The following is a 25951-nucleotide window of genomic DNA, read 5'->3' as shown; positions in this document are numbered from 1 at the left end:
ATCTCATCGTTCAAAAATTAAGTACGCGTCATAAACTAATCTTCTGCTCCTGCTCTCCTACACACAACAATAGCTCCCACAGAAATTAACTCCCTGTGTTGACCAAGATTTGTTATATAGACAGACAGACACGTCCCATGGCCGTCCGTGGTCAGGAGGATGCCAAGCTGCTAAATACCCCTTCGGCTCGAGAATTCAATGGACAATACATTATTTACTGGAAGCTTCGGTATTGTGCATTGAATCGCATTGTTGACGTTTACATTTGTTGGATTTGTAGTGAATGCGAATGGCTTTCACGCCGCAATAAAGTGAAGAATGCGAAGCAAAGGGTACAATTTGACTAGTCGACTGAATCTCCACAAACACGGCCCACAATATATTCTTCAATTCTTATTTTCTTTCGTCAAAAGCATGAATACGTAAAGCTCATCAGCCAAGCACAATTTCTAATTCCGACCGGAACTAATTCCAATGTCAAAACAAGGATTCTTGTGATTTTTTTAAAACTTTTATTTGGTAAAGGATTGATCGTGTTTGAGTTCTTAAAAATGATTTTACGTATAAGATATGTATAAAACCATCTGCATATCAGTGTTAATTGCTGCATAACACTTTTACTAACTTTTGGCTCCTTGGTTAAAAAGGACATGCATATGTCTGGACTTGCTTACCTGTTTGCACTTATCTGCATGAATCCAACTATTTTAGAATCAATGAAGGTATTTTTTTAATCAGTTGGAAAGGGCCATGTTATAAATTTTTTATCCTCCTGGAGGAAAATTCACTTAAGACCTGCAGAAGAAATATATGCGATCATTCAGTCTGTAGTTATGTGTAGTCACTCCTCAGTCAACGTGCATACCTTCAACCAGAAGAGGGAGGAATGATGGAAATCAGGACCCTTGTCTCCCTTTTTTTCGTGTGCTAGTGAAATAATTACAGAGGGCTGGGTTGATCACCACCTAATAATTATCATTAGAGTCTTGGACACAATCGTATTATTAAACCCTCATGATTATGCACTTATGGCTAATGAATTATTTTGCCTTTCCACTGATGTTTAAGAATTAGATGAAAACAAGCGTCATGCCACTAAATATAGCCAGCTAAGAGGTAAACTAGTCCCTCGCTCCTTGTCAAACATCAACAAGTAGTTTTGTAATATAATTACTGGAAAACTACTTGTTTGTGCGAGAGAAAGAAAGTACCTGAAAATAGGGTGAAAATGATGTGACGCAAATTATTGGGTTTGTCCGAAATAGTTGTTGTTGTTGCATACCTGGTTTTATTTCTGGAATTTGCGTCATAAATATTTCAAATTATTAGTGTCTGTCTGCATAGTTTTCATTTCTTAAGAGATTGGATGTGGAAGAGATTTCATTTTGCAATGATGACTATATGGGTTTTTAATGGATTTCGATCCCAATTAATTTAAATCGTTCAAACATCGAGTACATGTTCAAAAATGTAAAATCCTCTGTCCCCATGACGTCACAAGGGGGTGAATGCATAAAGGAAAGCTTATTAATCGTAACCAAACTCTTGAAGAGGACGCTCCAAGCAAACCACCCACACACACTCCCATGGGACACACATTACATAATAATAATACAGAGGCTTCTTAAAAAGTCGGAAGCACACGTACCTTCACTTTTCTCACCCTTTTTCACTCCGTTTGTTAACAGCCCGTGAAATGTAGTGCAGGCAGCGACCCGAGAACCCGACCCTCCCAAGCCTAACACAACATTGGATATGTTGCATCCAGAGAGAAACTCTTGGCGTTTATTCGTGTAAAGTAAAAAGGGTTGATAAATCCAGTCGAGATGAACACCAAGTTTGTTCGAAGGGAGTAAAAAGAGCCAGATTTTAAATGATGAAAAGAAAGTTCCCACGTTGCCGGAGAGTCTTCTTGGTTGCTTGATACTTTAGATGACCAAATTTCACAACCCTTCAAATATTTTCATAACTTAACTTCATTTTGTGCAATGAACGAAATAGTGATGCTCAACAATTGTGATGATGGATTAGTATGTAAATACATGGATGATGATGATGCTTTCACCGAGGAAAATGACGCATGTGAATGTGAATATGAAATTGAAAAGTAGTTACACAGATTTTGATTTTTTTATATATGTATATATATTTTTCAGGTATTTTAAGTGTATTCAACATTTATTCGTACTTTAGTAACTTAACTATATATATATATACGTTTACAATAAAATGTATAAATGTGTTACTTACATGTAAGCGAGCTATAAATATGCGACTGATGTTTCTATCTCCAATTATATCTTATTCTAAATAGGATAACTAGTACGTACTAGGTTTCGCGAGTTGTATCTCTTTTTTCTTTATTTTTTAGCGAGTTTCGAGTTATTGTATGTAATTTGTGTAATAGGTCGAGCATATATCTTGTATAATTTTTTAAATTTTAGTTAAAGCTAATGAAGTTGCCTTACATAGAATATTTGACGACGGAGAAAAAACTTTTGTCATACAAGAGGAGGCACAAAAGTCTTTGTTGCGGCGATAATTTTTATAACACACCAACAAACCGGAAGGCACTGTGTGTAAGTGTACAACGTAATAAGTTTTTTTAATATAAATTCACAGTATATAAAATCTCAAAGAGAGAAATCAGTAACTTTGCCTTTAAACTTAAGCAAATCGATTTTTCCAGTCTTTATCAATACAGACCAGAAGTCAGATTGGTATACAAATCTGAATCTTGGCGTAAAATGTAAAACACTAAAAATAACCCACACACACACACAAATTGTTCGTTTGCATACCCAATATTTATTTAACACACAAAAAGACAAATGTTGTACAAAAAAATTTTGATTCACTCTCCCACTTTCGAAAATTTAAAGCGGAATTATTTGAAAGAAAGTCGGTATGTACCTAATTATATAATATGTAATAATGTGATATTGTTAACCTTTGGTATTTACATACACCAACTTATAAGCTTACAGTTTCTGTGTGATGATAGTGAATCGTTGTAGCAGACGCAACATGTAACATAAGATAATCTGGTACTTAAAAATAATAGTATGCACTAATTTTGTTTGTTTCAAAGCTGAATTAACTGATTGTCCTTAGCGTTGTTGTTGTTAATAGGATGACTAATAATGCAGTGTTTCTTACTTTTTTCTGTCTTTTTTTCCTAACTATATATAAATGTGTGGAGGTACGTGTAATTAAAAAATTATAAACATTCAGAGTTCACACATCCTAAGTAGCACATAATGCCATAATTGCATAAAGTGTATATAATCAGTCCGCGTCAAAACATGTCAGCCTTCGGACATGTGACGATATTTCTGCTGTTTTTTTTTCTTCTCGAAATATGACGACGATGAAGGCAATCACATTCACCCCTCTTAAATTTTCGACATGCAACCATCAAATTGGTTTTTAGGAGAGGCTAGCACGTGCACGATGACAAATTAATGTTTCATGCAAAACAGTCGATTATTTAAATTCAGTCTAATAATTTCAGTATCAGTTACCAGTCTTCTTTACTCAACTCCAAGGCTATTAAGAAGTATTTAGAGAAATCAAGAGAATATGAATGATAACGCTTGAGCAAGATAATATGCTGAAAATTTCTACTCCTTTTTTCCCGTCGCTCCTTCGAGTTTAGTTGAATGTTTACTATAAATTCAAAAATATTTTTAGGCACCGTAACTTGAAGGAAGGAAGACGACGACAAAAAAATCATTAAAAATATTTATACGAGTTGGACGAAAAGGCACCAAAAGCAACAATTAAGATACACCTGAATGAATAAGAACTTGAAGGAAAAGTTTACAATATACAACAGACGACATGTATAATGAATGGATAAATTGACGAAATATTTATAATACACGGTCAAAATACTACTGCCACCATATGCCTTACTCTAATAAATATACAAGGTTTGTGTATGTTTACACTGTACAATAAATTATTTACTAAATGACTGTGGATGACTATCAGTATACATTTGTTTTAAAATGCATTTAAATTCCCTGCGGAGCCGAAATTAGCCACGTGCCAAAATCAAAGATAAGTTAATCGATAACTTTTGAAGACCAATTAAGTACTTGGCATATTCTGTACCTGCATGAGATTTCATTATTCAAATATTGACTTTATATTGCAGAAGATATGAAATTAATTTTTTGCAATTCTGCCGTTTCATGACTCTCGACTAAATAGTAATAAGTAAATATGAAATAATAGTAACTTAATAATAATGAGCCTAAAAACTGTGCAAGCTATAATATATTAATAGTAATAATCTACACAAAATGTTAACAATTAGTGAATTAATTGTTTTAACTAACCAAAATAAGCGTTGAAGGCTTTCCCCTCGTTGGGCAATTGAAGTAGGGCTTAATGACTTTCGGAATTTCACCAAAAGTCACCCATCATGCCAAACATTAAAAAATTCATACTTACAAAAAACAACTTACATATATACTACATATATATGTATGTCCAGTTCTGGTAGACGCATTAGTGCGCTTCCATACATTTTATCCCCTCATTTTTTAATTATTTTATATTAAGTGAGTTGCGTTAGCATTATTTATCTCAAACGATGCGCAAGTAAACTGCTCGACACATTGAATTGTGAAAAATATGAGCAACTCTATACCCTATTATTTAGCTTAGTGAACTAGTAGTAATGTTAAAAAAGTTGAGTCAGTTATTTAATGATATGTGTGTGTGTATATGAATATATATGAATACGTGCTACTATTTTTCTGGTGTAATGGTTTGACTAATTATCAGTGCAATGAATGAAAGTAATTTAGAGGTACGTTAGTTTTCTTACAACTGAGGTAGATCGCTAGGTTTAGACTGAATTGGAATTGACAAGATGAAATCTGCGACTTCTTGGTTCCAATAGTCAGTGAAGTTAAAGATTTCGTGCTTAACTCTGTCATAAGAATAATCTACTTAAAGTATTGTATCAAACTATTCCTATGTAATCATACAATATATATAAAAAACAGGTAGTCAATTGTGCTATGTTATGGTATTTAGAAGGAGTGGGAGTTTGAAGGGTGAGAGAGACAAGTCAGAGGTAATTTCTATGTTGGTTGACTGATGTTACAGCGTTGAATAATCAACAATTTCATGTGCATAAAGATCAATGGTAGCAGCAGCAGGCATTGGAGAAAGAGCAGTTACAGCAGCAGGTTCTGTTCGCACGTGAATTTGGATTTGACTCTGACTCTATAAATGAAAAGCAAACAAGAAAAAATACATTATAAAACATTCACGTAAATTAAAACCCTTTCAGCAATTTAGCAACCATAAAAAAACGTCAAAAAATAAGCAAAGTAATACGAAATCCAATATGCAAAACATTAGCATTTCGTTTTCCCCAAATAAATTTAGCAAAAGGATAATCAGCTATGTTAGAATTAGCTAAGGTTATCAATAACAATGAAATATCTATACAAACGTTGAAATACAAATTTAGAAACTCTTAAGATTAAAATCAAAGGTCATGGAAAAAGAAAAATTTGGAGTCTAATGTAGTCTTCATCTTGCTATGAAATTCTACTCGTCGATAATCTAATATCAAACATTAAGTAATAAACTAAAAAAATAAGTCGTTTACATCTGTTGGCGTTTCCGCTTGACACAACTCCTCAATTTTGTCTAGCGTCATGGGCTCATCGTTGTGGAATTGAATTACGTTATGTTTGTTGATCACTTTGTTGTTGTTGTTCAAACCCGGGTCGCAATCCGTCGTCAGGTTTTCCTCTGGAATTATAGACTGAGCTAGTTTTATCTGAATCTTCTCCATTACACTGCGGATTACGTCCTGAAAAAAAACGTAAACAAAATTAGGACTACACTTTTGCCAATGCATATGTACTTATTTACGACGGGGAAATGTGGGGTGATAAAGAACTACATAACAATGCTTGAAAAAGTCAGTGAAATGTTTGTCCCAATTTTGACAGGGAATTGACGCCTCATTTATCCTACTCGCACAGGCCTTCCCACCCACATACAACAGCACATGTAACATTATGGTCACGTCGTCACTCATTTTCCTACTCTAGGCTCGAAAAAAGGACCATAAGAAGAATTTTTTCAAATTAATGAATGAAGTGGAACACTATGTTTACGAGTGGGATGCAATATGCAGTAAACATTGGTGGCAATAAGTCTTGTAAGTAGACATTTGTTGAAGGAGGCAAAGAACAACAACAGAGTTCAAAATACAATGAGGCACCGCCGCCACGGTTTCGTTGGACGACGACGGAAGTAGTACATAAGTCCAGAACTGAAGTCATGTCATCAAGTATAGGCAAGCATGTGTAGGGGAAAGACCACTTTAAGGCCAAGATGTGACAAAAGAGCCATTATACTTCAACACCAATCCAAATCTTGGTCTAATTAGAGTAAATGAACTTGCACGATAACAACAGCTAATGGGCTGTCAACTATTTCGGGAAATTTTCTCACCCATTCTCTCCAGTTGTATGTACGTATAAGGTTTAATAGCATATTATAAGTTTGTGTGTCCTCTACTGCACAAATAAAAATCTTTCCCTTTACTACCGTAAGACAAAGCCAAGTGACCCCTGGACCCTTTCGCCTTGCCATATATACAAGTTTAACGGAGAGAAAGAGGACCTGCTTAAATATCATCGGTCAACTAAATAAGCATTTCCCACCACTTCAGCACATAACTCAGAGACCAGCCTAATTTTTAAAAGTTGTTATTACATTGGAGTGGTGGACCTTTTCTTGTGCCACGCTCGAACTTAAACATTGTTAACTTGTTCGCATCTTAACCTACTCACTTTTATTTCTGGGGAAACATCTTGGGAGGTAGGCAAAGAGCGAACAAGTTGACGATCACCAAGGACCATAGGGCTAATAAAACAACGGGTCTTAAAGAAACAAATTTTTATAGATCATATATATAGTTTGTTTCCTCTCCGACTGCTACAATTCCGTTTTACTCCCATGTTTTAAAACATGGGATTTTACCCAGAAATCATTGGTACACCATATTTTACCCTCCTCGTTCTCCCTCCATAATGTGTGTGCTAAAGGAACCTCGATGGATCACCAAAGTCATGGGCAGAAACATAACGCAATCACATCGTCATCAACAAGTTCCATGCAACAATTCCCACCTAAAACATTCCCTTTCCTAGCCTAGTTCTCACAGGCTGAGTCAAGTCCTCCTCATCAACACCAATTTCCCTACAAACAGTTAAACTGCTCCTGAGGATGCTTAGATTCTGATGTAAGTATGTGTGAAATGGGTGTCCATGTATGATGAGTCCCCTTTATACACATAGATTATATTTATGCGTATGGAGAGATTTCTATATCGAGTAGCAGAACAACTACCTCCACTTATGTGAATGTTGATACTGCTGTATCCAACTACTCAGCCTTCATAATTTAAGAAGGGCCCTTTGCCGATACACCGAAGCATACTGTCTCAAGTTTCAAATCACTTTTTTTAGCTCAAAAATGAATGTTTCCCAGGGCCCTCGTGACTCTACGCCACGCTACCCACAATGAGCTACCAACGGTATTAAGGGCCACCACTACCTCTTCTTATGGAGCAATCATTATTAGCTCTGTCCTATTTTAAAATATTGTTACACTTGCTACCAGTTAGTCACAGCTTGAAATGATGTTTACTAATAATAGAATAAAAATAACAACATAAATAATCATGTGAAACAGGACCAACTCAAGTACTCAAACATTTTCACATCATTTTTCTATTATTCCTCATCTCCGCTTGCTCGATGAGAGATGCGATTATACATAAAATGTGATTGTCACACTCTATTTACTCCTTGCACATAAAATTATACAATTTGACCAACTCACAAGTCACATCACCACATCATCAAACAAAATAGAAGAAAAAACATGTATCGGCTCCAATTCTAGACTGTATAAAGTTTTGTATAAAAGTTAAACTAAAATGCACCCAATTCTAGGCTAAAGTATGTTATGAATGAAGTACACAAAAATCTAGTGATTACTAACAAGTCGTAAGTCATACTTATGTAAATATGTGAAACATAAAGCAGCAAACAAGCAAATATAGTGGTATTGAGTTGCCTGCTTCCTTTGCTTCGAATTTTTCACCGTCAACAAATAAATACTTTCACACTTATCAACATTTATTTAACTTGAGGGGAAGACGAGATTCGAAATTCCACGGGATGACTTTAACAAAAAGGTGAGGCCTTCTCTACTGCTGCTCAAAACCTGACTCTGGACAAAACAGACCGCTTTCTTTTCATCCTTTACTAAATAAGCCTTCAATGCTCTTCTTGATCATCTGCTGAGTGAACAAGTTGACAAAGATGACAACATTTATTCTGAGCCCACAGGACGAATCTGAAATTCCTTCTTTTCTTAACGTGGACGCATTTTTTAGCATAACAAGATCCCACATAGTATGATGAGCATGTTATTATGCAACCATACATTACAACCACACATTAATATGAATCAAATAATAAACATCTCAACATTAGTTGAAAAGGGGAATGTAATGTGCTTCTCTAACAACAACAAATATGTCGTCGGCGACACAAAACAGCTTATACATATGTGCATATCTTACACACACATAAAATCAAGGAGTGTATTTTGTGGAAAGTGAAAGGTTCTCTAAAGGACAGTAACGAGATCAAATGGTCACCAAATTAGGTTTTGGGGAAGTCATAAGTCATCAGTGGGAAAACGTTTGCCAAGTCCAAAGTGGTCTGGTCTGGCCCGTTGTTTTAATAATAATTCCAAGAAATGTGGATGAAAAGGCTCCACAAGAAAAAAAGGTTTGAGCTCAGACGACTCGAAACAAACTCATTCGTGTGAAAAAGTTGTTGAAATATGCATGAAACAAAAACCCATATAATTTTTTAAGTCACTTGTTTCATGCCACATAAATAAACTATAATGTAATTTTTTCTGGATTGATCAAATATATTTCAATCTGATTGGCGTTCTGTGGTTCGAGTGAATTGCATTCATCTCTTTTTGTTTGAAGCAACCAACTATACATAGCTTTTGTCCCTCACGTCTTTTTAGGCCCATTATGTCATACAATTGACAATGGAGAGATTGTCACACACTACCAATATTCAGGAAAAGTGAGACTTGAGTAACTAACAAACAACACCAACAAAGAAGAATGTGTAAGGACTGGCGGAGCCTGAGATGTATTGCGTTGGGAGAGAACCTGTGTATTTTGGCGAAAAGACAAGGAACCCAACGTGAAAACTGCAGGGGTGGCCCCAATAACCAAAACGCTTCAAAATCAGGAACCAAGTAATCAGCCACCAGGTCCCATAAGAAGAATAATGCATGGTGCCATACGACAACTTACTGGACTCTCTTTTGTGTATCCTTCGCATGCAGACTTGTACCGTCGTGGGATGATGAGGTACGAGAATGCAACAAAAAGAGAATATAAAGGGGACAGTTTCATACACACAGCGAGGTGCCGGCGACAGGAATCTTAGACCATTTTATGTATTTCTGCTCAGAGAAATCAGCAGCCGTTTACACGTCTTTGATACGCCACAAACTAATACGGAAAGAATGTATATTGCAATATTTCATACATGGTGAGAAATTCAATACATAAATAAGCTCAGCACTTGGGAGATATTAAATGTCATAATTAACCTTAACGAAGACAAAGTCACGAAGACATGATTATTGACAAATTGCAAAGCGTGTACATGTAAATGTGTTTAGAGTTCCATTCAGCTATCGAGAAGGATTACTTCATAAACACCCAATGGCACCGCACCGTACAAAGTTCAGTTATTTATTTGTTCTCCACTCCAAAAGAGAAACAATTGCACTTCCCTGGAACTTTAGCCCTCATTTCTTTCATATATGCATACTAAATAAGTACAGTTGAGAGCACAATTTCTGGCCACACAACTGTAAATCTCACAGCAAAGACAAAATTTCCGCAATCCATCCATCCACAAATATATATCAGGAGCCACGTCTACTCCAAAATCGTAAATGGCACTAATAATGAGATGAAGAAGGCGACAGAAGGTTCTGGGATCCACATCCACAAACAAGACATGGTCATTCATATGTTCGACCTTTCCTCCATTCGGATATTAAATGAGATGATACTAATAACCACCACACCATGCATCTCCAGAAGAATCTATACGCAACACTTGTACATCGGCATGCAAAGGTATATTGTTAGCAATAAAGTTTGTTGGTCGTGGGAAAAGAGAACGGATTTGCTCGATGGAACCAGCCCCCTGCTCAAATGCCGTATACCTACATACTTCTTCATACACGTTCCATACGCACATGCATCTCGCATAATAATAATCTATCAGGGTTACATATTGAAATTGGAAGAACTTAACCAGCATGAAGTAACGTAACGTAACCTTTGGCAAATATTACATCCAGAGTGTAAATACCAAAACCTACTGTGAAATCCTTGTTGTTGTTCTTCCAGAGAGTGAAGTCCTCCTACCTTCCAGCAGCAAGTAACATATTTGAGGGCTATCCCAGACTAGCAACTCATTCATGAAATTCATTCATTATTCTCTCCCACAACCAAGCACAAAACATCTTGCATCGCTTCATTCTCAAGAAGCATATTATATTGTACCGTAGATTTCCATGGAATGGAAACCGATCTTTGGGAACATTCTTCAAACGCCCGGCAAGAAGACTGATTAGTTGAAAAATGGGGACGGCGTCTGCTGTCTAGCTCATCATCTCAAATATTACTCATTCATACCAGTGACGACTGCCCTCATACAGTTTTGCTCCAATACGGAGACATATTTTTGCTGAATGGTTCATCTTTCACCTTCATAATCCGCACAAATGTCCATATAAATGTATGTACGTACCATCACATACTTTGACTGATTCCTACACGAGATAACACACATCTCCAAGAACAACTCCACCCACATTGTTACCGTCCTTTTCAGTCGCCTCTTTCCTTCGTCCCTATCGCTACTTTCCCACATTTGTGTGTGTGTGTAAAAGACATCACACGACGACGATGGCAATCCATTTTAAGGTGGCCGTGGTTTCATGAAGCAAAACTGTGGAATTTGGTAAACCAACACCACAACTTTTTTGCATTCAACCTACCAAACCACTCACTCAACTCACAATTGTTATTTTCATTATTCTCCACAAAACTTGGGCTAAAAACTTTGAACTTATTTCCTACTCATTAATACAAGAACAACCAATCAAGCATACATCCTTTGAGACTGACCTACCCTTAGGAACTTGACGTTGCGTACTGTTATTGTGTTTCAATTTGAGTACTCAAAGGGCTACAAGGAGCTTGTTCAGTACACTTATAATTTACTAAGATCCACTGGAAATTCCAAAGCACGACAGTCACACACACAGCATCATAGTTTGACGTTGTGCTAAAGGAAATGCGAAGCAATCACAATACAATGACGAATTTTTATGAGCTGCAACTTCAACAACAATGGACAATCAAATTAAAGTGTATAATAAAAAGCGATCCAATCCTTCTTGACACAGCGTAACAATTTCGAATCAACTATTCCAACTTTTCAGGGGGTGGTTACAACAAAATAAATGGTGACTGGGGTCAGGCATTTCTGAATTGATAAGATTTTTTTCATCTTCTTGGAGAATTTTTTATGCTGCCTATCTCATCTCCCCATATTCTTCAAGTGTCATTCTCTATTCCCACTTTTCAAACTCTCTCTCACTCCTGATCCTTGATAATAAACTCACTTATTTCCATTTGAAATCGAAAGTTCAGCTGAAGTGCATGAATATGTATGTGCGCACTATTATTTAAGTATTGAAGCATCTCTAACACATACATATTCTTTCACCGTCTCAATTGAACGAAACACTTATTAATGAAACCCGGCATCCTCCTTCTCCCCACTTCTCTATCGTCATCTTTCCAAGACGGTATTAGAGAATTTTAATCGCTGTCCACATCTAATGCATCTTCCACCAAATTCCTCACTAAATTATAGAACTGCATGTGTACAATAGGAAGTAGGTTAACAAACAATGCACGCCCGAGTATAACAATTGGAGGGGAAAGTCTAGATTGCATTATTGCTAGGAGGACGGACGAGGAGATGACGATGATTCCTACTTCAAGATCATGGATGTAAACTGAGAATGCACAAATTCCTTGCGCTGTTGCTGTAATGCATAACTAGGCATTTATTCAAGGGTTTTACTTGACAAAACCAAAAAAGTCAGTGGAGGGATGATATCTCCGAGATAAAAAAAACGTCTCTCATGCCTAAAAGCTATTGGATATCGGGTAACACAATGCAGGTACATACACATGACGAAGATGATGATGTCGAGTTGAACTTTCGGCAACCACAGTGAATTCCTCATCCGAAAAATAGAGAGACCAAGTCAAGTGGGAAAACCAATCAATTTTGGTGACTCTAAAATCATAACGAGGAGATTAAATTGGTAGGATGGGGGATATGTTTACCAACCTGCTTCATCATTTTTTGAACAGACTGTTGTTAGTTCTGACTGGGTGACTGATGGATGAGATTTTTCATAAAAGTGGTCTCACAGAAAACAACTCATTTTACCGATCCTGGAACCTCGGCCAAGCCAAGTCAACCCAGCATATGTATGTATACGAAAATGAAGAAAGAGCCAACTAAAGTTTATTCCTGGCGTAACGTGTGGTATGACAAGACAATAGTTATGGGATGACAACGGTGAAATCACTAGTAAAGTTGTCAACCTACATGACCCATGAAAAATTGCCGAATTGCAACCATTTCAAAGATGTGTCAAACCACCATATTGACTTGATTGGTCCATCCATATGCGTCTTGTACAATTTTGTACAACGATGAGGTGATGCAAGTTGTATACAGTAAGCAGCCAAAAATATATGTTATCATGGATGAAGGTATGCTGAGTCGAAATAAGTTTAAATGAAGGAAAGCAAAGTAACGACAGGACTGGAAGTTCATCATCATCATCCACTGAGGCAGCACCATTTGTTGTCAGTAATACTTACCTTGTCGATATGTGTAAGTTGATGAAATCGCTCTAAAACTTCTTCTCCAACCTCTTTGGAGATGAGATGACTGATTGCGACTGACAGAGAGGCAACTGCAATGGTGCTCGGGGTGTGGAGCATGAAGCTACAATCTGTGGAAGTAAAGGGAAACCAAGATGTTTTAAAACTTTGACAGATAAGATGAAGAAGATTTTTAATGTGTTTTATTTATCCGGTAGTAGCGGTAGTGGTGTGCTAGATGCAAGGCAAAAAAATTGTGTCTCACATGAAAATCATGCATAGCAGTATATGGAATATATGCAGTTTAGTGGTAATAAAGAAACCAGAGCAGAAATGCAAAGCAGTATAAAACTTTTCGCCATACAGCAAAGCACAGAGTGAGCATGTATGCAGTGGTTTATAGAAATATGAATCTAGAGCTTTCCGACAAAGGACACTTCCATGGCGTCGTTCTGTTTAGAATTTGCATGCAAAATGAGGCAAAGAAGAATACAAGAAATCTAAATGAAAGACTTCAGTCATACATATTAAGCAACCAAAACTCAGTCCAGTGCTCATTCACACCCATGCATGGAACTCGTACAAGATCACAAAGAGCATTTTGGTTCGGGTACATACATTCAAATTTTCAAATCACTCCTCCAAGCAACAGGCTGCAGCCATGTATGCACTTATACCATTTTCAACATGTAGCAGGAGAGTTGCTTATACTTTATTTCCTCGCATTGACATATTGAGGAATAATCGGAGAAGGGAATCTTAAATTACCATACGACTAACTAAAGTAAACTGAGTTAAACATAATTTTCCCTTGCACGCAACCCAACCAAAACCCATCATCAACTAGCTCAACTATGCCATAGCATCCAATAATCACCATGTAAAGTAAAGTAAAAGTAGTTTGGTGTATATAGTTAGTTAAACTTGAAGTGAGTTAGTTATGTGCTGTGCGAATGGAGCTAAACTCACGAGAAACCCTAGTCTCAGCACAAGGTACTTCAGGAGGCCGTAGGTTTAAGCTCCACCCGCACAGTACATAACTCGTTCACTTTATGTATAGTCAGTAGTAGTGGCCTTTTGATGCAGATGTGGTGGTTGGTGAGAGCAATTATCAGCAGAGTGAGGAGCAGTCTTCAGCAGCCTGGAATAAGTGTGTATAAACTGCAAGTGTGCTATTATCATAGTCTATCCATCCGATCCGATGATGATATTATGCACGTCTTTCTTTCGTAAATATGCAGAAACATAACATAACACAACGCGCATAATATAGAGCACATTTCACATTAGAATAGAACACGAGTGATGGAATAGAAGACAGGGAACGACCATTATTATTATTCAAATTAAGTTGCCCTCCTTAAATTGCACTAGACTGAGAATTATGAGTAGCATGTTACAACGGTCACATAGTAGTCAATCAAACCAAGCAGGCACAATACTCGTCGTAATTACTTTAGTCACAGCCAGGTTTACGTTACTTGAGCTGGCTGAACTGTCTGCACATGAGAAGACATTGAGTTACATTATTGACTGATTCAAATTATCTTTGTCAACAGACATCCCTGGACGACGACTGCTGAGCATGAGGCAACAAGACAGTAATTCCATGGATGAAGAAACACAAAACTTGTGAGCGGAAAGGTGTGCGTACACGACGAGGGGAATACGAAAGAAAGGAAGGAAAAGGTCTTTCTTTTATTTCCTTTCATAAATTCAAGTTTTGATTATTTCCGATTCAAGGATTGAAAGAGAGGTACGTAGGTTACTGACTACTGCTGAGACCGGTCACGACCACTGCATAGGTATGCGTGTGGTGATGGGTCGTAGTTATATAAGATCCTCTGACTTCGTTCCCAGAGGATATACGTATATCCACGCATGTGGGAAAAAAGATATTAAACTCAGATCCAAGACCGGGTCATCACTTGAGCCGTATATAACGTGAAACATGAAGGGAGGAAGAAAAAGGAAGGAAGGAAGGAAGGAAGGAAGGAGGGTGAACAAGTCATAAGTGGTGGGGAAAGGAAAGTGAAAGAAGTTTGTCAATTCTATTTCTTTGCACACCTGGCCCATTTTTCGTCCCCGTTTTTATAAAACTGACTGCCTCACTGACTCAAGTAATCGCAAGAATGGCAGACGTGAGAGCAGTATTAATACTATTCCATTTAAACCAACAACCGTCCTGCTACATACACCTCGTAGTTCCTTCCCTATGGGATGGTTTCTTATACAGAAGAGGGTAATCGTAAAAATACACGCATTTTAATACCATTCGGCTTGAGCGAATTTGGCACTGTAGAATTTATCTCGTACAACTGGAGAATTGAATTGAAAAAGGTTGGTTCTTATTCTTCAGATGCTTATTATTACCACTACTATTATGGTCATGACATTAGCTGATGGAGGAATAGAACAGACGACTTTTGTGGCACGGGTCAGCTTCCTTGGCACGCGACAACTGCAAATATAGGAAATCGTCTATTCTAAATGCACTTCTTCTCTTGCACCCGGCCGGCCTTCCCTCTCTTTCTCTCTAGATTATAGAAACATCGAAGCCACCCTCAATTTCATTCGATTCGAGATGAATGGGTGCATAACAATATTGGAAATGTACACTTTTCTTCTCAGAAAGAAGAAAATGTGGATAATCGCACAAAATTTAATACATACATCTTCAATAATTTTTGCTATGTGCATGCTTAACATCACCTATAATATTTCTTACCATGAAGAATGTATACTGTTTAAACCATTGGAGGGAGAGACCTCCAATATCTATCAAGGGTACTTGGTGCAGGTACTTGGCATTAATCACCAACATGCAACGGTGCTCCTCGCACCTTCAAGAAGAAGAACTTTCTTTCCATTTTTTCTCTCTACGGCAAGAAAGCAATCAAGAGTTCTCCCGTGGTGAGCTCCCGTGTTAATCATTCATTTCATAAAAAAAACATAGGAAAGAATTTCCACGGGCGCTGGAAGAAATTACAAAATTTCATGTGATGTAAGATGTACGAGATGATACTGGTATCAGCAGTGAATCAGAGATGTTGTACAGTGTGTCACTGGTGCAACACATTATGTAATACCTCCGCATGCAGGACCCGGTATGCAACAATCTCACAAGATTCCTTACAGACAAGATTCATTTTCGATTCTCAAAACATCTCAACATGTGTCCCCGTTAAATGAACTTTACAGCACAAGTAAGACACACGATAATAATCTTATTAGTATATTAGCTCGGATGTTTTTATAGTGTTCGCACATAACCAAGGACCGACAAGGGCGAAAAGATTTATTCCCTTTGCTGATATCATACCTGTCCAATGCTCTTTGGTTGTGGTTGGTTGGATGGAATTATTTCCATTTTTTATTTCAGGGGAGGAATGCAGAGCAATAAAATACCTTGGAGAACAGCTAATTAAAATCTCTTAAACCATGAAATAGAGACGACGACTACGGGGAAGAAGTAACGGTAACTTTGACATTTTTTCATGAATTATGTTAATTCGCTATATTTATGCACCCCTAACAAAACCTTGGGTCAGATTTGTAGACAAAGTTTGCAAAACTTGCATTCATTTTACACTTTATTTTGTAAAAACGAAACTGAAAGTGAATCTCCTCTTTTCAGGTAGGTATGTACACGGAAGAGATCCGAGAGAGAAACCATTTTTGATTAGTATTCTATCCACATCATAAAGCATCAACGAGGTTTTCTGCTCTTTATTTCCCAGGTATGAAATCTAAACGGAGAAGAAGGGTCAGAATCAAAGCTGCAGATAGAAACATCCCCACTCTTCCCAGATCTTGGCCCTCCAGTTCCATTCGAATCCCATTGAGATGAGATTGTGTCTAATTGACAACTGTAACTATCAGATGCAGTAGAGGTACATGGATAGATCAAGGTTCCTTCCTTTTTCCATCAACTCGATGAGAATTTCAATTTGAACACGATTTTTTGTTGAGCCTGTTCCCATTATTCTTCTGACAATCCAAGCTTGATTTCGCTCAACCTGAACTTCAAAGAAGGGTCAGGACCCCTTGTTTGCTATGTGTATACAGCATATAGAGCATACTCGTAGTAGCACATGACCACGACGACGAGGGATGGAAGATTTCGTGAAGGAAACGACTTTTCACCCCTTATCCCATCAACATGAAGAAAATATTTGATTCAATCCCCTGTTTCGCAGAACCAAGAGCTTATAGCATTATGACATGATGTGCTGAATTTTAATTAGATACGACCTAGCAAACCCAAGTGCTCACTACTACTGCTACTCCTGCAGCGAACTGGAACAGTCAGTCACACACAGCCAAGGGGTAACAGTTCCCACCATTACTTTGGATAAATAAAACCAGGGCACTTTTCTACTGCTCAACTTCATGCATTAAAAATCATACTTGTACCAAAGTGTTGTTCTTGTAAACAAGATGAGGGGGATATCATATCATATGAAAATAGACACATTGCGACTTTTCGCATGCCTTCTGTCCCCCTTTATATTCACAAGACATCAAAAATTTAAGATTTTGATGATAAGTAGTAGCAAAGAAAACTATTATCCAAGGTATGATCTCATCCATCCCATCCTAATCATGCTACAAGTTCAAGTCGGTTCAAAATTAAATTGTGACATGTACCCTTTACTTTCATAATACATTGTCTGTAAGGAACCAGACGACGAAGGCTTATGATAAGTATGAATGCAAAGTACGAGACAAAAAAGTTGAAAATTGGCAGCTGACCACGAGCTAAAATGCGACAGGTGTGATGTGGAGTGATAAATACATGAGAGCAAACATAGAAGAAAGAAAGAAGGTCCGACCTTCAATCACCTTGCAAAACTATTACGAGAATTAAACAGCTTCCATCAGAATATGTAGTTCTTAGTAATCAGCATGGATAAAATCTGGACTGTCCCCCAGTCAGCCTGATGAATATAGGCTGGCTGAATACTGGATATATAGAGAAATAAGCAATAAATGCCTGAATTTATAGATATTCGCAAATAATTAAGCAGACGCCATTCTTCAGACATACTGTTTTTTTGGAGCACAAGCCAGGCAATAAAGAGCACGGAACAAAACATTATATTTCACATCATTACATACACCAAGTAGTGACGACTCGACCTCCCCTTGCCACCTGTTGCATCCAGAAGATACCCCAAACTTCTTCATAATTTGCACAACCTAATGATAATATATGCGCATCTCGTCCACTCCACGTCAGCCATCTTGTATACTAACAATATGTCGAACAATTGGATTTAAGTTAGTGTGTCATCCTACATATTCCTATACGACAAGTTAGCAAGGTCTCGATCATCAAATAAAAAATTTTCACTTTCTCCACCATTTTCACTTTGATAAAACGATGATATAATTTATAGAGGATCAAAATAGATTATTTCTGTAAATTTGCAGGAATTGAAATGTAAGAATGGTTGACAAAGGCGAATACCAGGTGCATAAACATAGATACAACAACTCAAGTAAGACTGTATCGCCATATGGCCTAATTGATTCAACTTTCGTCTACAAGGCTGTACAAACCTCACTGGCATCAAATTATGAGACAACTGCTTAGAAGGCCAATCAAGACATGAGTAGGTATACAACATACATATATAGCATGCATGAGATACATAAAAGTCAACGTGTCCGAGAAAATTGAGTGAACCTTTTTTGCAACAAGGAGAACATTTTGCAGAAATTTACAACATGGCGTACTTCGACATTAAGTGGGATACAGAATTCCATGACACTTTGGGAATAACGAGACTAGAGTTTCTATATTTTATTAGATCTGTGTGTGCCTACAGAGATATCACAAATTATTGGATTTTATGCGCAAACATACGATCTATTATTTGACCTTCTTTAAAAATATAAGCCAAACTCAGTGATAATCAGGTTAGTGAAAATAAATTAAGAAGCCAAACCAACAAACTGGAATTTAGTGCAGGAAATTGCAAATAAACCCGATCCATGTCTCGATTATTGCGATGACCTCAATACTTTTACAAAATTTGAGAACTTTCTAGGTTTATCACGTGTCATATTGCATCCTCAATTCTCATACTTTGGATGGCGTCATTCATACATTCTTATCTGCATACATGCATTATTATAGTGTTCTGCTGAAAATGTGATTATGATATGAATAAGTTAATGACCGCGCAACAACATCAAAGCAGGCATTCAAGGATTGAAAGCAATACAAATTGTGCAAGCTGCGGAATAAGAAAAAAAATCGATCCCTAAAGTGAGATTGATTCGAATTGTTTAAAGTTAAGTTTGTGGGTGCAAGTGGACCAAGAGCAAGATAAGGAGTTTGAAAAAGTTGTGATAATCTTACCCGTTGCACAAAGAGATAAGTAGGCTGAGACTTGTTGGTGCATCACTTTGTCTTCGAACCAGGAACTGGGCAGGATCGCTTCAAACATTTGAATAAAATCGGTAGGAATTATTGTGGCCATGTCCCACTTCAACCCGTACAATACCATAAGCTCCCAATCCTAAAAAGAAAAAGAAACAAATCAAGTCAAGTCAATTTCATTAATATTTACAAACAATGCTTATACTATATTCAAATTAGTAATAATCCCAAGAAAAATTACAAATATATATTTTTTTGTCGTTCATGATGAGCTCAATGAGCTGGCCTCCACTCGACTGAATGATTGACTGACTGTGGAGAAGGAATGATGAGGTGGAGTGTGTGGGTATAATAATCACTTTGGCGACTGGCCTACGAGCGCCGACCGATAAGTAAACTAAACTGTTATCATCACAAATTTGATATGATATGACTTTAGTTGTCGTCCGTACTCACAACAACATTGAACCAAAACTGCAATACAATCTAATCCACTTTAAAGTTAGCAAGTACTAAGTCAATAAAATTTAGATGGGTGGACATTATGAGCAAAACCTCCACACCAACCATACTAATTTGTTATATATTTATCTCTCTGAGAACTCTCGGTGGAGTTTGCACGCAAAACGTAATTGCGCATATCACCATACAGTTTTAGAACAAACAAAATACAGTCGTCTCATCTCATCCTAACCCCTGATGAACACATGACGACAAAAGTTTAAAACCTGTCTACAATGTCTCACTACTGCCTGCCTACTCCTGCGTATCAGCAACAACATAATGTATTGGCATCATTTAACTAACTTTACGTATGTACATACTTCAAGTCAATTTCTGGATGAATTATTAATCATGAGAGTAATAAGCTTAGATATATTATATATCAGTGCATTAACCCGATCGGTGGCTATCAATGAATGTGCTTATGCTTGCTAACCATAATTACACTTTGCACTTATCTCACTGTTGAATGATGAGATTTTCGTCCTCATCTACTTCAAACAAATAGCAACTTTTTACTCGAATCAAATGTTTCTTTCATAAGAAAGAAAAAACAATTTAGTCAGATCGTCGAAATAATAACCATCAAAATTAATTACACAAGGAATGAGTCAATGTGGCTAAAATTCAGGCTTGAACTTTGGTTTCACTTAAAAATCAAACTTTCTCAAAAAATTCCAACGATGAAATGGGAATATGTAATGAATTTAACGAGTTAAACTTGAAAATACTTGAAATATGACATTCTTCTTTTCCTAACTCAACCCTCTGTAGAGGGATCCTTGCTTGAGCTAAGGTTGCATAATTGATTGAATTTTGTCTGACAATCCTTCCAGTTTCAAATCTAGCTGCAATTGTTATAGATTACAGAGATTTTTGAACATAAGGATGATATTAACAACCTAACATCTAAATACATGCTTAGCAAGAAGAAATACTAAGATTTAGTTACTTTGAAGCCATCAAAAAATGTGTGTATTCTTCGAAACTAAATAATATACTGGTTGATCGAGGGTGGTGTATATTTGTCAATAATGGCCTGCTCGTGCTTCCGTTTACTTAAACAAAGTGTTTCGGACAAATTTACACACAAGATTCACCTATCGATGAGCCACACTAGTTTTCCCCGATCATTATTATGCCACCATCCACGAATCTCGAGGTGTATTTTCATGTCTTAATAGTTGCATCGTGAGTGATCATCACCACCCTTACACCTTAAAGGTGGGCCTGGAGATTTTTCTCACTTTGACCATCATCATGTCCATTCAAGATTACTCATATTTCTTAAATCTATGCCAAGATCAATTACATTGAAGATAGATTGAGGTCAACCATTCTTGTGTGGTCAGTTTGGTTTTTTCCACGGGGTGATACATATAATCTAAGCCCCCTAATCAAATCACACTGCTAGAATGTAATGGCGATTACGTGAACCGAAATAATTTGGTTTGGTTGTCTCACAGAGAAAACTGCGGTCAGAAATTGGCAAGTGTTTGAGAAAAGTATTGGATTCCCAGAACTCAAGAAATGTCTTACATATCTACCAAGCTGTACGGTACATGCTTAGTCCGACAGAATTACCAGGGCTTTCTTGAATTGTAGTGCTCTCTCATTGAATCAATAGTACAAACTCATGTCTTGATAACAATTGATACCAGATAATTAAAAATATAGAATTAAAATTTAAAATGTATATTGAACTAATTCATTCGTGTTAAGACAAGCGGAACCAAAACCACAGTCTTCCTCCTGTTTCAGTTCAAATCTGTACAGATTTCTGGCTTTCATTCAACTTCTTCTCCACTCTACTCTACGAACTCTGTCTATCACAGAACCATTCTCTCAGACTACTGACGACGCTTTTGGTGGTGAGATATTCCGTTTCCGTCCTCAGTAGGATTTTGTACATTTAGTTCTATTTCCATATCTTGCGTATGTACTTATGTCAATGTGTGACAAAGAGAATGGATAAGCAAAAGGGAGGAGGAGGAGGAGGAATGCATGTTGTAGTGTACAAGTTGGTTGTGCTGGGCGATATGTATGAAAAATCCGGCCAGATCTCTCCACTTAATTGAAATTAAGGATGATACAAGAAAAAACTGTCTTAAAACAGGGGGTGGGTTAAAGTATTGTTTTGCAACTTACCGAAATCAGGTTCTTAGGAACTGAATTTGCCGTGTAGTAAAGGAGCTTGTCCATTTTGAAATTAATTCCATGGAATTTCAAACTAATACTTATACAAACAACTCCAAGAAGTTGCAACTGATTAGGTACGAGTGTATAAACACTGAGGATTCGATCAATGTAGCTACAAGTGCGTAAAAACACCTCCTCCGGATATCCCTCTGCTTCGCAAACCTAGAACAAGAAGACAAAACATTAAATTGGCAATTAGGAGAGGTTAAAGAGTTCAACTTGCTACAAGACAAAATCAATCATGGCATCTTTTTTATATCCCATGATACCCCACCCGTCCATTAAGTGAATCATCCCCTCAAATCAATCAATCTAGTTCATGTTGAAATTAAATTACGAGACTAGCAGTTAATGAAAACCATCGCTATTCAACCCATCTATACGCAATATTCCTTCAACAAAGCAATCTTCCCACCAAACTAGAATGAAATAAACCGCATAATATACAACATACATTCACACAATGATTCTCTGGCTGTCTGCATGTCTGCACTTCATTCCAAATATATTTACCATCACAATCCCGGTATAAATGAATAGCAAACACTATAAACGCTCCTGCTTTGCTTTGCTTCTTCTTAATAGTAGTTTAGCACCATTAACTAACTAACTCTTTTCTCGACTTGTTTAACATTGATTGCTGCATCCACATCGTCATCGGCCCGATGATCAAGCCAAGATTATTTCAAGTTCAAAAAGAAACCATCATCTCTCCAACGCCATGCTCCAGGAGAAGAGAGAGAGAGAGAGCAACTCTTTAAAGTTGGCAAAAAGTGCAGGGAGGTATGTTTATGCATCCAATAATGCAATTCTGCAATCCCAGAGAACTGCTTCATCCTCGTCGTCTCAGCCCAGAGCACAGGATAGACAGTCAGACATTTAAAGCCGGTATACATACATACCGGACTGACTAGCCTTACTAAAAATCTGCACCACTGACGACGAGGCATTTAAACGTGTTGTGAATCTAATATGCAATACGTTTGCATGTGGATATTATTGTAGGTGAAGTCTGGCCTTGAAGCAAATCATTGACATTTTGCATCTTCCCAGTAAAACCCAAATTACCTACAACATAGATAGCTCTGCCTTCAACTTGGCTCACTCTAACGCCGTGCAAGCACAAAAACAATTTTGCACAACCTCCACACTTGCCTACACCATATTATCCAGCACATAATTCATGCCCCATGAATTCCCCCATTCCACTAAACTTGAAAGTCCTTCATCCCGACACTGTGACACATGACGAAGAGGAAACTTTAAAAAAAGTAACAATCCAAAAATTAAACCTACCTCATACAGCCAGCAGAGAGTGTCTTGCCGCATTCTGGGTGTCACTTGGTCCTGCAGGTAGGTGAACATGATGGGAGAGAGCTGTTCGTGCAAAACTTCCTCCATCTTTAACATGTGGTGTAACATTCTGGGGTCGAGGAGGTTGCGATCCGTGTGACCGAGGGGACCAGGCTCATCGTTCGAAAACTTTAAGTCGCACGAGAGTTGACGACGGGCGAGGATTTCACTCATGTTGCCTGGCCCTTGAATTACCCCTTCTGGAGTTTCCGGCATCATGTCCTCGCTACACATGAGTAAATCCATCCTGATCTCTTTTGCTCTTCACGAACACTGGAAAAAACTAAGTAACAAGTCTCTAACGATTATTTTAAAAAAATGGCGACAATGGCGACGACTTGGAACAACTCTTGGTGGTGGTGACGAAAAAGAAGAAGACGTGACGAGGACGATGGACGAGAGCTTTCGGTGTGATCCTCTCGCAGCGAGAGACGAAGCACTACTGAACTCGCACTGGCTGAATAACCAGGATGGCATATACTTTTAGTAGAGAGCACCTTGCTAACTCAACCACTACCACCATCACTGGTCCATACAGTGAGTGAGGATTTGTGGAGGGATGCAGCAGCTTTTCGGCTTTATCACCGTCGTCGTCCCACTTGTTGAGCTCCTTCTTCTCAGCCATCCACACATTTTTGCAAACTTCCATCCTATACATTCAAGCCCACTTCGTCTTCTTCCCAGCACATTGTTCATGTTTCGCACAAAAAATCAGGGGGGGAAAAAATGCGCAGAAATACATTCATCCTTGAAAAATATTCACGCGTTTCCAAGTCGGAGAAGCTTTCGGAGATGAAGAAAATCAAATTGGTTTCAGGTTAACATGTGTAAAATGTCCACACCCACTTGTTGCATGTTTTTTTTATTAAAATGCATGTAGCTGACTGCATTTCAGCCTCGGACTTTGTTATTGTTGTTGCTGTGAAATAATGAAGTTTGAGATGATCTTGAGGGAGGAGTAGCGCCTCGCAACAATTGAAGAACCATCAAGTTCATGCGGGCCGTAGTTTCTTTGTTCTCGGATAACCTTCCAAGGTGGAACTGGAAATGATAATAATAATGAACAAGGTGCCAAACATGGTGAAAGAAGGCTCTGATGATGCCAGAATCGATACGTGGTCTGGTGGTTTTTATTGTTGTCGAATCTCTGTATAATAGGGATCGGTCGGTGGACTAAATGAAAACACAACAGGTAGTCAAAAAAGTCAAAAGAAGAAGAAAAGTGCCTTAGCTGGAGTTAGGTGAGAGTTTTAGGTCTTGACAATGTTGGGGCAGGTCTTGAAAGTTAATAACTACTTTATAATTTTACGGATTCTCAGAATTTGTCAGAGAGAGAGAGAGACCATCCATACCGTTTTTTAAAATTGTATATATGTAAGCACAATCTACAACTTATCTTGCGGAAGTTGCAGTGGAGTTTGTACCTAGTATACATATTTATAATATGTATTCTGTATAGAAAATGATTTGATGTGAGCAAGTATTTGCACAACTGGAGCCGTTTTCAATTCATATGCCATCAATGACCAACAGTTAAAGAATTGAAATGATGATAGAGTTTTTTTAGATAAAATTTCTTAACGGTTTCGTTCCACTTCCAGAATACTTCCAGATAAATAATAATAATATTTCACCTCAGCAGGTTTAAAATACTCAATTGATAAAATGAAGACTCACCGCACAGTGTCTAATTTTGTTCAGATCTCTCTCTTCAGAAAATTTGAGACCTCGCTACAACAAAATCTAAGGCTCTCTTCAATACATAAAAAACTTTACAAATAGCTTAGATTTCCACCACATTTTTCCTCAAACTAAATGTTTTGAAGCTCGATTCAAATAATAATAATAATTGTAATGCTTCAAAGCATTCAAGCCCCTGTCGTTCTCATTCTAGGACCATTATCGTCAGAGGAAAAAGTGAAACACACACGATGGCCTGATTCCAGCCCTTCTGGAGACCCACCAGCTCTCTGGTAGCACAATGTAGCAATTTCATATTATTATTACAAGCGTTCGAAATACTCAGCACTTTTGACGGTAAAGCCGAGTCAATCCAAGTAATACGTATTTCTGAGGAGGATTCCCATTTTTTTGGTGTGAAAGCACACTTGACTTTCTGTCTACGAGATTTAGTCAACCGAACTGATGATGCTGGCAGAGGATCCGGAATCATAATGATGCCATACCGATCAAGTCAAGTAATGTTTTCCATTCATTTTGAATTGAAGTTACAGCATTGATGTAGAACTTAAAAAATTTGAATTTACGGCATAACACAGTGCTCGGGTCTCTTTTAGATATAAAACTCCCAGTACGTTACGTGGTCTTGTGTGCATTGTTGATAAGGTAAAGTGGAGATGACACAGCAAAAACGCGGGTCTCTTTCCATTCTTCGAAGACCTAAAGAAGTTAAGAGTTAAGTA

At 37.5% G+C, this 25951-nt stretch overlaps 1 protein-coding gene across 1 annotated transcript; it reads right to left on the bottom strand.

Moving 5' to 3' along the window:
- Positions 1-2159: 2159 nt before the first annotated feature.
- On the bottom strand, positions 2160-24025 carry LOC110851356 (G1/S-specific cyclin-D1). The gene is made up of 6 exons (XM_022099097.2): positions 23472-24025; positions 22125-22337; positions 19452-19611; positions 13079-13212; positions 5636-5842; positions 2160-5244 (listed from the first exon to the last, which is right to left on the bottom strand). Exons 1-6 carry the CDS (start codon positions 23772-23774, stop codon positions 5119-5121), a joined length of 1143 nt encoding a protein of 380 aa, XP_021954789.1. The 5' UTR covers positions 23775-24025; the 3' UTR covers positions 2160-5118.
- Positions 24026-25951: the final 1926 nt, after the last annotated feature.

Source organism: Folsomia candida, unplaced genomic scaffold, assembly GCF_002217175.1.
Source record: "Folsomia candida strain VU population unplaced genomic scaffold, ASM221717v1 Fcan01_Sc006, whole genome shotgun sequence".
NCBI lineage: Eukaryota > Metazoa > Arthropoda > Collembola > Entomobryomorpha > Isotomidae > Folsomia > Folsomia candida.
This window is presented reverse-complemented; position numbering and strand designations above follow the sequence as displayed.